At 55.7% G+C, this 13192-nt stretch overlaps 2 protein-coding genes across 2 annotated transcripts; both read left to right on the top strand.

Annotated features, from left to right (window-relative positions):
- Positions 1 to 3595: 3595 nt before the first annotated feature.
- LOC103634834 (probable carboxylesterase 15) lies at positions 3596 to 5030 on the top strand. Its single transcript, XM_008657424.3, has one exon. It carries the CDS (start codon positions 3889 to 3891, stop codon positions 4909 to 4911), a length of 1023 nt encoding a protein of 340 aa, XP_008655646.1. The 5' UTR covers positions 3596 to 3888; the 3' UTR covers positions 4912 to 5030.
- Positions 5031 to 5525: 495 nt separating this feature from the next.
- LOC100281689 (gibberellin receptor GID1L2) lies at positions 5526 to 6845 on the top strand. The gene has a single exon (NM_001154609.2). It carries the CDS (start codon positions 5649 to 5651, stop codon positions 6642 to 6644), a length of 996 nt encoding a protein of 331 aa, NP_001148081.2. The 5' UTR covers positions 5526 to 5648; the 3' UTR covers positions 6645 to 6845.
- The last annotated feature ends 6347 nt before the right edge of the window (positions 6846 to 13192 follow it).

The raw sequence follows: 13192 nt of genomic DNA, 5'->3' as shown, positions 1-13192 counted from the left end.
ACTAACCATGTGTTTGGGCTTGCTTGATTTAGTCTCAAAAGTGGATTGAAAGGGAAAGATGGACTTGGACCATGAAAGACTTCCACTGCACTCCAATGAGAGGGTAACTTACTCCAAGTTCATCTCAGTGTCTCTTATTGCCTTTTGATCTTAATTGACAATTTTGGTGAGGCAATGAGGTTTAAAGGCCAAAAATGATCCCGTTTTGGTGCTTGATGCCAAAGGGGGAGAAAATTAAGGGCCAAAGCAACAAATGGATCAGCTACCACTTGAGAATTTTGAAAATAGTAGAGTTTTGTTTTGTCAAAATACTCTTATTGTCTCTTAGTGCTAAAAGTCTGTCTCTTGTGGGGAGAATGCTTGATTATGGAAAAAAGGGGGAGTTTTTGAATCTTTGATCAATTTCTCTTGAAATACCTCTCTTTATGTCTCTGCAAGTGAATTTGACTTAGAGATAGGAAATTGAGTTCGATTTGCAAAAACAAACTAAGTGGTGGCAAAGAATGATCCAAATATGCCAAATTTGAATCAAAACAAATTTGTGTTTTCGTTTGCATTGATGTTGCACTTCTTTTAGTTGTTTTTTGTTGTGTTGGCATAAATCACCAAAAAGGGGGAGATTGAAAGAGAAATGTGCCCTTGGGTCATTTCTAAGTATTTTGGTGATTGAGTGCCAACACAAGTGGTCATGTGTTAATCTATGCCAAATGATGGACAAAGTGAAAATCAACATAAAGGTATGTGTCTAAGACTTAGTACTTTGTTTTAAGGACTAATGTATTGTGTCTAAGTACTGGAAACAGGAGAAATCAATTTGGAAAATAGATGGCTTTGTTCAGCCAAAGACAGTTCAGTCTGAGAGCACCGGACTGTCCGGTGGTGCACCGGACAGTGTCCGGTGCGCCAGGCTGGCTCTGGTGAAAAGGCCGCTCTCGGGAATTCATCGGCGGCGTACGGCTAAAATTCACCGCACTGTCCGGTGTGCACCGGACTGTCTGGTGAGCCAACGGTCGACCGAGCCAACGGTCGGCCGCGCAATCCGCGCGTGACACGTGGCCGGGCCAACGGTCTGAAGGTGGCACCGGACTGTCCGGTGCGCCAACGACTCCAAATCGCCAACGGTCAGCTGCGCCAAAACAGGAAAGAAATCCGCACCGGACAGTGTTCGGTGGTGCACCAGACTGTCCGGTGCGCCAGGCGACAGAAGGCAAGAATTGCCATCCTGGAATGCTCTCAACGGCTCCTAGCTGACTTGGGGCTATAAAAGGGACCCCTAGGCGCATGGAGGAGAACACCAAGCATTCTCTAAGCATTCCTAAGCACCAAGGCTCCAATTCCACGCATTTGATTCCTTGTGATAGCAACTAGAGCTCCATTTGAGTAGAGAACTCTTCGGGTTGTGTTGTGAGCTCGAGTTGTGACTTGTGTGCGTATTTGTGCTCTGATTTTGTGTCTTGTGTGCGTTGGTCATCCCATCCTTACTTCCGTGCTTCTTTGTGAACATCAAATTGTAAGGGCGAGAGGCTCCAAGTTGTGGAGATTTCTCGCAAACGGGATATAGTGAAACAAAGCAAAACACCGTGGTATTCAAGTGAGTCTTTGGACCGCTTGAGAGAGGTTGAGTGCAACCCTCGTCCATTGGGACGCCACAACGTGGAGTAGGCAAGTGTTGGACTTGGCCGAACCACGGGATAAACCACTGTACTTATCTGTGTTGATCGTCTTGTGGTTATTGTGTTTTGCAAGAACTCCTCTCTAGCCACTTGGCTTTATTGTGCTAACTCCTAATCAAGTTTTGTGGCATTAAGTTTCAAGTTTTTTACAGGATCACCTATTCACCCCCCCCCCCCCTCTAGGTGCTCTCAGTTAACCATCTTAAATCTGATTCCTTACCTTTATAATATTTTTTATTTCTAAAATAAATAAATAAATTGTGATGTTGGTAGTTTAAAAAATCAGATTTAAACTTTGAAAGTGGAATTCAAATTGAAATTCGAAGAAATAAGTAGAAGGATTCCTAAATTGATTATTTGTGGAAATAATACCTATCGGTACCTTAAGATTGGGCTACCCACTAATCTAGATCAAGACGGACCCTCCGGACTACCCTTAGTCACCATGCTAATGATGGTCCGTCCTAGCCCATTGGTTGCGCCTGCCTAGTAAGGTCACTGGTTTCGGGTGAAGACCAACACCTATAATCAGTGCTCTGGAACCACAGCGAAGGGGTCCAGGTTCGCCACATGCCTTGAAGAAGAGGGCTCTTGGAACCTATGCCCGGGGGTCAGACCCCCGAAAATGGCCCTAACCCTCGTGGCGGGACACCCGAATCTCTACCCTAAGGGGGTCCGGTGCTGCCACGTGCTGGCCAACATCGGAGAAAACGAGGCCTCCCCCGAATGCCTTCCAGACCCCCAGCCAAGAGCGGTTCGGAGCTATCACGTGGAAGGGCGGTCCCAGTCACCAGTCCCCACACAACACGAGACCTAGTGCTGTCACGTGTTCTACGACGCGTGACGTAAGCTATCGGGGAAAGCCTGATGTCAGGCTTAAGGTGTGAAGCACCTCTGCATTAACTACGGACAAGACGTGTACCTGCCCGCCCAATTGGTAGGCGGTCCGTCCGCAGTACGCAGGCCGCACAGTAACTCGCGCTTTACCGATGCAAGACCATTGACTCCCTATGTCGCTGGGGCTGCTTTCATCATGACTCCCCACTGTAGCCCGCGCGTTACCGAGGCGAAGGGAAACATGCGAAAAAGACATGAAAGCCAAGCAAATAGCCTGAGCAATTGACTGGTTACTTTGCTCAGAGAACACATGTATAGTCTGACACACATAGAGAGATAAAGGGTCTACCTTGCATTTAGGGTTCGTTTGGAAACCAAATAGTAAAAGATTCTAGCCCTTCAATCCCCTCTGATTCACTTGTTACCAAACATGCCCTTAAAGTTTGACACAACATAGAACGGACAAATCCTGTTGAATAGGAGTAAACTGTTAGGATTAATTACTCTTACATTTTCCTTATTTCGACCTACCAATAGAGCTTCGCTTTGTCTGGTCCAGCATATGCAAACAAAGGGATATTTGTTTCAGCTTAAAATCGGATTCTGGCCGTGAGAATTAATTTCTGGCAGCTAAACGCTTCGCTTCTAAACCAGTTGAGAATTAATTTGGTGAAAATCGTCCAAATCAATGTGAAGTCGAGTCGTCCCGGTGGAAGGATTCTGCCACTTCATAGATCCTAAATTTAATAAACTTATTCATCTTCCTCCTAACATGACAGTTTAGCATAACATGGGCTACATCGGTCCGAGGATGGGCTGGGAAGCACCATTTCGATGATCCAAAATATTTATTATCACTATGGGCTGAAAGTATATCGGGCTCGAAAACAATACTGCCAGGACCTGTATGAATTTGGTGTAACAATAGCGGGAATGCCTCTTTGATACACGAGTCTATGTGAGATTTATAAATTTCTCAGCCGGAAAAAAATATCATTAGTACATGGAAGTCTGTGGTGCACATGGTGCACATATTAAACCTTCATTGTTATGGTATACGTACGTATTGAACCTTGATTGTCAACTTTAGATTGATTTAATATATGCATCGTGTCATCATGTACACTTCTCTTTTCTTCCACCCCAAGCAATTCCCATCGGAGCCCAAACCTACCACAGCTTGCACACTCACCACCGCCACCTGAGTTCGGTGTACACAAAACGATCTTTTGACAAGTCATAACGACGACTGCAACTGCAACTAGCTGCAGTAGTAGTTTCCCTTTTATATAAATGGCAGGAATACAAGATACACCTTCAATTCTTGAAACCTTGGATCATCGGTGAACTGCCGTTTCACGCAGTCGAGTCGAGCACCATGTCCAGTGCTCCGGCACCACGCGTCGTCGAGGACTACCGCGGCGTCATCCAGCTTCTCAGCGACGGCACCGTCGTCCGCTCCGACCCCGCCGTGCTGCGACCGTCCGGCGAGCACTTCCCTGACGTCCCGGGCGTCCAGTGGGAGGACGTCGTGTATGACGCCGCGCACGGCCTCAGCCTACGCGTGTACCGTCCGGCCGCGGCCACCGCCACCGCCGGTGACGCCGCCAGGGAGGAGGAGAAGAAGAAGAAGCTGCCGGTGCTCATGTACTTCCACAGCGGCGGGTTCTGTCTGGGGACGTTCTCGCAGCCCAACTTCCACGCCGGGAGCCTCCGCCTCGCGTCGGAGCTGCCCGCCGTCGTGATCTCCGCCGACTACCGCCTCGGGCCCGAGCACCGCCTCCCCGCCGCCATCGACGACGCCGCGGCCGCCCTGTCCTGGCTACGCGAGCAGCGCCATCCGTGGCTCGCCGAGTCGGCCGACTTCACCCGCGTGTTCGTCGCCGGCGAGTCGTCCGGCGCCAACATGTCGCACCACGTCGCGGTGAGGCACGGGTCGTCCGGCGGCCAGCTCGCCCTCGCCCTCGCGCCGCTGCGCGTCGCCGGGTACCTCCTGCTGACGCCGTTCTTCGGCGGGGCCGTGCGCACCGCGGCCGAGGAGGCCTCGCCGCCGCCCGGTGCGCCGTTCACGCCCGAAATGGCCGACAAGATGTGGCGCCTGTCGCTCCCGGCCGGCGCGACCATGGACCACCCCGCCACGAACCCGTTCGGCCCCGACAGCCGCGCGCTAGGCCCCGTGGCGTTCCCACGGGTGCTCGTGGTGTCCGCCGGCCGCGACTTCCTCCACGAGCGCGTGCTGCGCTACGCGGCGAGGCTCCGGGAGATGGGGAAGCCCGTGGAGGTCTACGTCTTGGAGGGGCAGGAGCACGCCTTCTTCTCCCGCCAGCCTTGGAGCGAGGGCACCGACGAACTCATCCGAGTCGTGCGGCGCTTTGTTTACACAGAGAACGGCGTGGAGTGAAACTACTAGTGCAGAATAAGCTGGCGTTTGCTGTTTGGTCACTTTGGTTTTTTTTTAAAGTGAAATGGTGTTTGGTCAGTTAGTTTAATAAAAACGTCTGGTTCTTGAAACCTTACTTCGCTTGATTCTCTCTGCACATGATTGGATGGTTGTTTGTCTACCGGCCTACGTGCAGGTTCGCATATATGTGGGTGCAGCTAAATGATCTTAAAACAATTTACTTTGTAAGAACAGACAGTACAGGTAATCAATCACATGGTCTATGTAGGAGTATAGAGCATGGCAAGTTTGGATTTGGACACCGTCTGCGTCTCAGCGTCTGTAGTCGAATGAATAACCGCCATAGAGTTTTTTTCACTTGGCTTTATGCGACGGTGCCACCATCAAATAAACATTCCGCAAGATGGCCTGGAATGTTAAGCTTATTTTCTGGCCCACGCGTACTGGCCCAACCTAATCTAACATCGGCCCATATAAAACCTCATTATGGTAAAGCAAAAAGAAGCCCAAATGAGGCGGTCAACGCACTGCCCACTAACATGTCCACATGCCTCTGCGCCGCGCGATGACGCGGATCCGAATCCATAAAGATAATGCGAGTGCGCCAGTAGACAAACAGCGAGGACCTTGGATTTCACCTCACTCTTCCTCTTCAGTTCATCCACACAACCACCTAGATCCAAAGCCAATCGTGAGCTCGTGACGATCACCACCAACCAACCAACCAACCAACCAACATGTCCGGCGACACAGCGCCGCACGTCGTGGAGGACTTCTTCGGGGCCATCCAGCTCCTTAGCGACGGCACCGTCGTCCGCGGCGACGAGGCGGCGCTGCTGCCGCCGAAGCCCTTCCCGGACGTCCCGGGGGTTCAGTGGAAGGACGCCGTGTACGACGCGGCGCGCGGCCTCAAGGTCCGCGTGTACAGGCCAACGGCGGACGCCGGGGACAGCAAGCTCCCGGTGCTGGTGCACTTCCACGGAGGCGGCTACTGCGTCGGCTCCTACGACGAGCTCGGCGGGGCCGACTACCTGCGCCGACGCCTCGCGGCCGACCTCCCCGCGCTCGTCCTCTCCGTGCAGTACCGGCTCGCCCCCGAGCACCGCCTCCCGGCGGCGATCGAGGACGGCGCGACGTTCCTGGCCTGGCTGCGCGGGCAAGCGGCGCTCGCCGGCGCGGGCGGCGCCGGCGCCGGCGTCGAGCAGTGGCTCGCGGAGTCGGCCGACTTCGCGCGGACGTTCCTGTCGGGCGTCTCCGCCGGCGCCAACCTGGCCCACCACCTCGCGGTCCGGGCCGGCTCGGGGCAGGTCGACCTGGCGCCGGCGCGCCTCGCGGGGCTCGTCCTCCTGTCCCTGTTCCTCGGCGGCGTCGAGCGCACGGCGACCGAGTCGGCCCCGCCGGACGGCGTCTCGCTGACGGTCGCCATGTCCGACCAGCTCTGGCGCATGGCGCTCCCGGTCGGGGCGAGCATGGACCACCCGCTGGCCAACCCGTTCGGCCCCGGCAGCCCCGGCCTGGAGCCCGTGGCGCTGCCGCCCGTGCTCGTCGAGGCGCCCGGGGTCGACGTGCTCCGCGACCGCGTCCTGCTCTACGCGGCGAGGCTCAGGGAGATGGGCAAGGACGTGGAGCTCGCCGAGTTCCCGGGGGAGCAGCACGGCTTCTCGGTCCTTAGGTGGGGCCAGGCGAACGAGGAGCTGATGCAGATCTTGAAGCGGTTTCTACACCGGAAGTGAGAAGTGACCGGTGCTGCGGCCTGACCTTATGGTAGAGGAGTCGTCCTCGTCGAGTTTGGCGTCTGGTCGCCTTTTCGTTTGTGTTTTTCATTCATCAAGCCGCTGTCGTTGTTTACCCTAAGTTCCCGGTTGGTGGTCTGGTTGTTGGAAAAAAAAATTATTTGCATCCGGATGCAAAGAAACACTTTTGCAGGCTCTCACATTCACTTTCTGCTCGTCCATATAAATAGAATAAAAACAAATTATTAAAAGGTTAATTTACAAATTTTAATCTATTTTTGTGAACCTTTAAATGATGGATATGAGAGACCGTAAAAGATGATGTTTTGTGGCTGCATGTTGTCGCTGGGAAGTGCCGGGTTATTGGTGAGTAGGAAAGCCATACCTTCCCCAGAAGAACGAACTCTTACTGCATGATTGGTTGGCCGGGCTACTGGGTCCAGGCCCCATACATGCATTGACCATGGCTGGACCTGTGGTTGGTTGGCTGTATGGCAACGTTTGAACCTGTGCGCGTAGATGCAGGCTAGATCTTTATACCTTCGTTGGCCTGCATGTGTGGGGAAGTAAAAAATGTGCGTATCAATCGGTGCAGGATGGCGTGAGCCAGATGCCAATGGTGCAGGCAACCAATTGGGCTGTTAATGATCGACCGCTGATGTTAGCTTATTAGCTGTGGCTTTAAACCAGTTTTGTTCGAACTGTTGTAGCTGCAATTTATAGAAACAAAATACTGTATGAAAAGTAGAATTCGTTTCAGAATAAGCTGCAGCCTGCATGAGTCCGCTTGCAATTCCGGATCTTAGCTGAAGCTGAAATCAGCCTGGTTAGCTGCGTCGAAGGTTGGGCAGCTGAATTCCAAGCAACTGCAGGTGATGGTTCCTAGGATGACAAGACCTGCAGAAACTCGCTGAACAAAAGCCCTTGAAGTTGGTCCTGGTATAATGGACGATGAGGAGGATCATTAAACTAAAGTACTATCCTATGCAAATGTGAAGTTTATTGAGCACCTAGAATCATGACAAAGACATGCAAAAGTTTTGACAATGATAAATGCAAATTAATAAGGACTTGTTTTTTCTTTCGCCCCCCCCCCCTCCTCCTCCTCTCCAGTTCAGTATCTGTCAACTGAAAATTGAAACGTATAAGGAATCAACAGCCTAGTTAAATTATTCAATCACTGCAAGAAAAAAAATAAGTAACACAACAAGGCAAGTCCATGTATCCATCTATTTTGCTTTGTAGCAAGCGAAAAGACCAGTTCTTCAGCTGACTAAAGAGATTATAGCTGATTTGCCCTTGATCCGTTCAGTAGCTTTAATAGGTAACTACCATTCGCTCCTTGGTAACCAAGCTGATTATGGTGCTCACAGTCACAGGGAGGCACAAGAGCGTGGAGAGGAACACGACAACGTCGTTCCCAGCCTCAGCAAAGCAGACTTTCTGAGCCTCTTTGGTGTCGATCAAGAGCTTCATCGATAATTCATTAGTGGCCATGCATGATATCCTGTCCAGTCTTGTTGGTCTGCCACGAGGAAAAATAAGTTATAATTCATAATCGAGTAATGTTAGAGTTCAGATAATAAGCAGAACGAGAAACATCAATTTTCTGTCAACTTCTAGAAACATAGAGAAAATGGTTGCACAAGACGAACATCGCCTTTGGCTACTAGATGAGAACCAATTGATAAGTGGGTGTGGGACGTGTGGTCTGGTCGTGCTCCATTACTGAGGACCCAAGTCAACAAGTCAAAGTCTTTAAGTCGTCGCCATACTGGTGGGGCCGCTAATCACTGTTGCGTGCAAATATATATTAATTGACAGTATTATTATTATTTAGGCCAGCGTCTTGATCACGCTGAGTAGCCGTTCGTAAGTGCTTGGTGGTGCCTTGACCATCAACCGCCGTCACAATTGACAGGGGCGGACTCAAATAAGGCCGAGTGAGGGGCTGAGGGCACAAGCCCCACTCATTTCTTTGTTTTAAGTAGTATATGTTGAGAAACACCAATAAAGAGTTATATGGACAAATACCGAATATACCTCTGAGTGCTATCACGTCTATATATATATATATATATATATATATATATATATATATATATGTCGGCGTTTCGAGACAGGGGGGTCCCTAAGCCGACGAGTGAGTGTGCCGCGTGCCCCAGCCCAGATGGGTCGAGCGCGTGGGCGAGCGCGAAGGGGGGAGAGGCGAGGTGGCCGGAGTCGAGCGTGAGAGAGGTGGAAGTCCCGCGGCCTTCGTGTTCGTCCCGCGCCCAGGTCAGGTGCGCTTGCAGTAGGGGGGTTACAAGCGTCCACGCGGGTGAGGGAAGCGAGCGGCCCCAAGAGAGCGCCTGTCCCGTCCTCGGTCCCGCGCGGCCAACCTTCTCTAAGAAGGCCCTGGCCCTCCCTTTTATAGTCGTAAGGAGAGGATCCAGGTGTACAATGGGGAGTGTAGCAGAGTGCTACGTGTCTAGCGGAGAGAGAGCTAGCGCCCTAGGTACATGCCAATGTGGCAGCCGGAGAGGTCTTGGCACCTTGCTGGCGTGATGTCGTGGCTGTCGGAGGTGCGACGGAGCCTGGCGGAGGGACAGCTGTTGGAGCGGTCGAGTCCTTGCTGACGTCGCCCTGCTTCCGTAAGAGAGCTGGGGGCCGCCGTCGTCACAGGGCTTGTGGAGCGCCATCATTGCCCATCCGGCGGAGCTGGCCGGATGGGACGCCGGTCTTGTTCTCCGTGACCCGAGTTGATTCGGGGTAGGACGATGATGGCGCTCCCTGTTGACGTGGCGGGTCTGTGCCCTAGGTAGGGTGACGTGGGGGCTCCTCCGAAGCCGAGGTTGAGTCTGTCTTCTGTTGCCGAGGCCGAGTCCGAGCCATGGGGTCGGGCGAGGCGGAGGTCGTTCGGCCGAGGCCAGGGCGGAGTCCGAGCCCTGGGGTCGGGCGAGGCGGAGTTTCGTCGTCTTCCGGGTCTTAGCCCGAGTCCGAGCCCTGGGGTCGGGCGGAGCGGAGTTCGCCGTCTTCCGGGTCTTTGCCCGAGTCCGAGCCCTGGGGTCGGGCGGAGCGGAGTTCGCCGTCTTCCGGGTCTTAGCCCGAGTCCGAGCCCTGGGGTCGGGCGGAGCGGAGTTCGCCGTCTTCCGGGTCTTAGCCCGAGTCCGAGCCCTGGGGTCAGGCGGAGCGGAGTTCGCCGTCTTTCGGGTCTTTGCCCGAGTCCGAGCCCTGGGGTCGGGCGGAGCGGAGTTCGCCGTCTTCCGGGTCTTTGCCCGAGTCCGAGCCCTGGGGTCGGGCGGAGCGGAGTTCGCCGTCTTCCGGGTCTTAGCCCGAGTCCGAGCCCTGGGGTCGGGCGGAGCGGAGTTCGCCGTGGCGCCTTTGGCAAGGCCTGACTGCCTGTCAGACTCACTCTGTCGAGTGGCACCGCAGTCGGAGTGGCGCAGGCGGCGCTGTCCTTCTGTCAGACTGGTCAGTGGAGCGGTGGAGTGACGGCGGTCACTTCGGCTCTGCCGGGGGCGCGTGTCAGGATAAAGGTGTCAGGCCACCTTTGCGTTAAATGCTCCTGCAACTCGGTCAGTCGGTGTGGCGATTCAGTCAGGGTTGCTTCTGAGCGAAGCCAAGGCCTCGGGCGAGCCGGTGGTACGTCCGCCGTAAAAAAGGGGGGCCTCGGGCGAGACGGAAGTCTCTCGAGGTCGGCTGCCCTTGGCCGAGGCTAGGCTCGGGTGAAGCGTGATCGAGTCACTCGTGTGGACTGATTCCTGACTTAATCGTACCCATCAGGCCTTTGCAGCTTTATGCTGATGGGGGTTACCAGCTGAGAATTAGGCGTCTTGAGGGTACCCCTAATTATGGTCCCCGACAGTAGCCCCCGAGCCTCGAAGGGAGTGTTTGCACTCGCTTGGAGGCTTTCGTCGCACTTTTTTGCAAGGGGACCAGCCTTTCTCGGTTGCATTTTGTTCCGGTGGGTGCGCGCGAGCGCACCCGCCGGGTGTAGCCCCCGAGGCCTCGGAGGAGTGGTTACACTCCTTCGAGGTCTTAATACCTCGCGTAACGCTTCGGCTGGTCTGGTCGTTCCCTCATGCGAACTGGCCGTAGCCCGGGTGCACGGTCGGGGCCCAAGCTCTCGGGCTGGTATGTTGACGCTGTCAACGGTTTGGCCGGAGCCGGTTTTTGCGAGAGCAGCCCCCGAGCCTCTGCACAGGGCGAGAGGACGATCAGGGACAGACTCGACTTTTTACATACGCCCCTACGTCGCCTTTCCGCAAGGAGGAGGGGGGGAGTGCGCCATGTTACCCTCGATGGGCACCGAACATGGTGTCTCCGGTGAGCTGCAAGCGGGTAATCCGAGTGGACGTCCGTGCCCCGTTCGTTGGGGGTCGGCTAGGGGCCCAGAGGCACGCCCAAAAGTACCTGCGGGTGATTTGCCGGACCCGGTCCCCTGGCGACGGGGTCCGAGGGCTCGATGCCTCCCTCCGATGGGATTCCGTTACAAGATCGTTCCCGCTGGTCTCGGAAATGTCCTAGGGTACCTCGGGAGCGCAGCCCGAGCCTCGGTTATGTATCGAACGTACCCCTGGTCATCCCTCGCTCGGTGTCTGAGGCGACTGTGAACCCTTCGGGGGCCAGCCTTCGAACCCCTGATCAGTAATGGGCGCGGAGCCCGGGTAGCCTGAGGCGGCCATGGAACCCTTCGGGGGGCTGGCCTTCGAACCCCTGACCAGTAGTGGGTGTCGGGCCCACGCGATCTGAGGCGACTGTTGAACCCTTCGGAGGGCCAGTCTTCGAACCCCTGATCAGTAGGGGGGGCTCGGAGCCCGGTTCCTTCGCGGAGAAGGATCCTTTTCGGGGTATCCCCCTTTCCCGGTCCCTGTTGCAAGAGATAGAGAAAGAGAAAAAGGGAAAGGGATACGAAATCGAACGACGTGGCGTACCTTTTCTGACGCGGTTATTACGGCGAAGGTGAAGCGTCGCGCGTTCCTCCCGTCAGAGGCGCCGCCTGTCCCGCCGCGGAGTTAATGCGACAGGGCGAGTGGTTGGCGGGGCGGCCGTTGCGCGTGCGCGAGCCGTTCGAGGAACGGGTCACGGGTGCACCGTCTTCACACCGTGGGAGGAGGCTCTCTTGCTGTCCCAGGATGAGACGTGAGCCTGGCTGACGACGTGACCGCTGCGCCTGCCCGCCTGCCACCGCCATTACTGCCGGCCCACTTTCGGTCGCTTTGACCAACGCGCCAGGCTGGCGCTGCTGGGTCGTGCGCTGGGTCGCCTTGAGTCGCAGCATAGGCTCCGCAACCGAAGAGGCGCGACGGTGGCACAAGTGGCGGTGCGGTTGCTTGCATGCAGCAACTGGCGCGCCGGTTGCTTGACGCGTGGGCCTGGGCTTCCAAGCTGGCGTGTCAGAAGTCGGAGAAGCGCGTCCACCTAGCGCGGTTGCATGCCGCCTGCATGGCTGCCCGCCCCTTCCGCCCGTTGGTCTGGGCAAAAGTGGGGGGTCGCTTGTAACCGCTGGACGGTCGTGCACACCACGCGCGGTGGTTTGGCTTCTTCTGCCCTGAGCCGGTTTGCATGACATGCGGGACCCAGCCCCCGAGTCGCAGGGAAGGGCCTTGGAGCGTGTTGGAGAAGACTCAACCCGCGGCGTCTGGGGGCGCACGTAGGGAGAGTTGCCTTTAAAAGGAGGGAGACTCCTTTCAGAAGGCAACCATGTCTTCTTCCTCCCTTATGCGTCGTGTCTTTCCATCTTCCAAGCCCCCGGATGGGGGGTATCCGCCGCCTTTCCGCCTCCTCGTTGGAGGAACGCAACTCCACGGGAGTTGGTACCTTTCAGCCATCGTTCGGCTTCAAGGATTTTCATCACGCAGCCCGGCTGCTCCCCTCCACCGGCGGTCACCCGAGATGGTGACCTCCGGCTTGATGGTGGGGGAAAGCGAGCCGGGCTGCGGCCTCTGCCCCTCCCTCAGCCTCAAGGATTTTCATCACCAGGGCTGGGGAGGGGAGTGCGCCGAGTTGAGGTCGGCCCCCGCGTGGGCGGCGGCCCGCTCCTTCACTCAGTGATCGGAGGGAAGGGCGGCCGTCGTCCGTGGCGCTGGCAGCTGCAGCGTGCCTGGCTTTCGGGCGCGAGGGGCTTCGGAGCCGCTCGTGGTGCCGGCATCCGCCATGGCAGCTTGAAGAGGTTCTGCTGCCGGCGAGATAGCCGGGGCCGGCCACGGACTGACCTCCAACTCTACGGCCTTCTGCCCGTCCTTGCCTTACGAGTTTTGGCATGGGCGGGGGCCTCCTGGCGGCGGCATCTAGCCTGAGGTCAGCGTTGCCGCTGCTTGGCCCCTCGGAGCAGAAGTCGTCGTCGTCGCCGCTGCTGGAGCAGGTGACGGCGCGCCATTCGTCGGCCTTCCGTTGCTCCGCAGGCCTTCCCCCTCGGAGTGGGGTTGTTCGTACCTGCGGAGGGGGAACCGGAGTTCCGTTCGTAATGGCATCTCGAGTGCCGGTGTTTTTTGTTCATTGTGGCTGTCGAGGCCTGAACATGTATGTAATTTCGGCACGGAGCCGTGTTTTTCCCTCATTTTCGA

This window comes from Zea mays, chromosome 8 (genome assembly GCF_902167145.1).
Source record: "Zea mays cultivar B73 chromosome 8, Zm-B73-REFERENCE-NAM-5.0, whole genome shotgun sequence".
Taxonomy (NCBI): Eukaryota; Viridiplantae; Streptophyta; class Magnoliopsida; order Poales; family Poaceae; genus Zea; species Zea mays.
This window is presented reverse-complemented; position numbering and strand designations above follow the sequence as displayed.

What these genes read in the sequence shown, in the direction of transcription:
- LOC103634834 (XM_008657424.3), top strand. Translation starts at nt 3,889, where the DNA reads ATGTCCAGTGCTCCGGCACCACGCGTCGTCGAGGACTACCGCGGCGTC.
- LOC100281689 (NM_001154609.2), top strand. Translation starts at nt 5,649, where the DNA reads ATGTCCGGCGACACAGCGCCGCACGTCGTGGAGGACTTCTTCGGGGCC.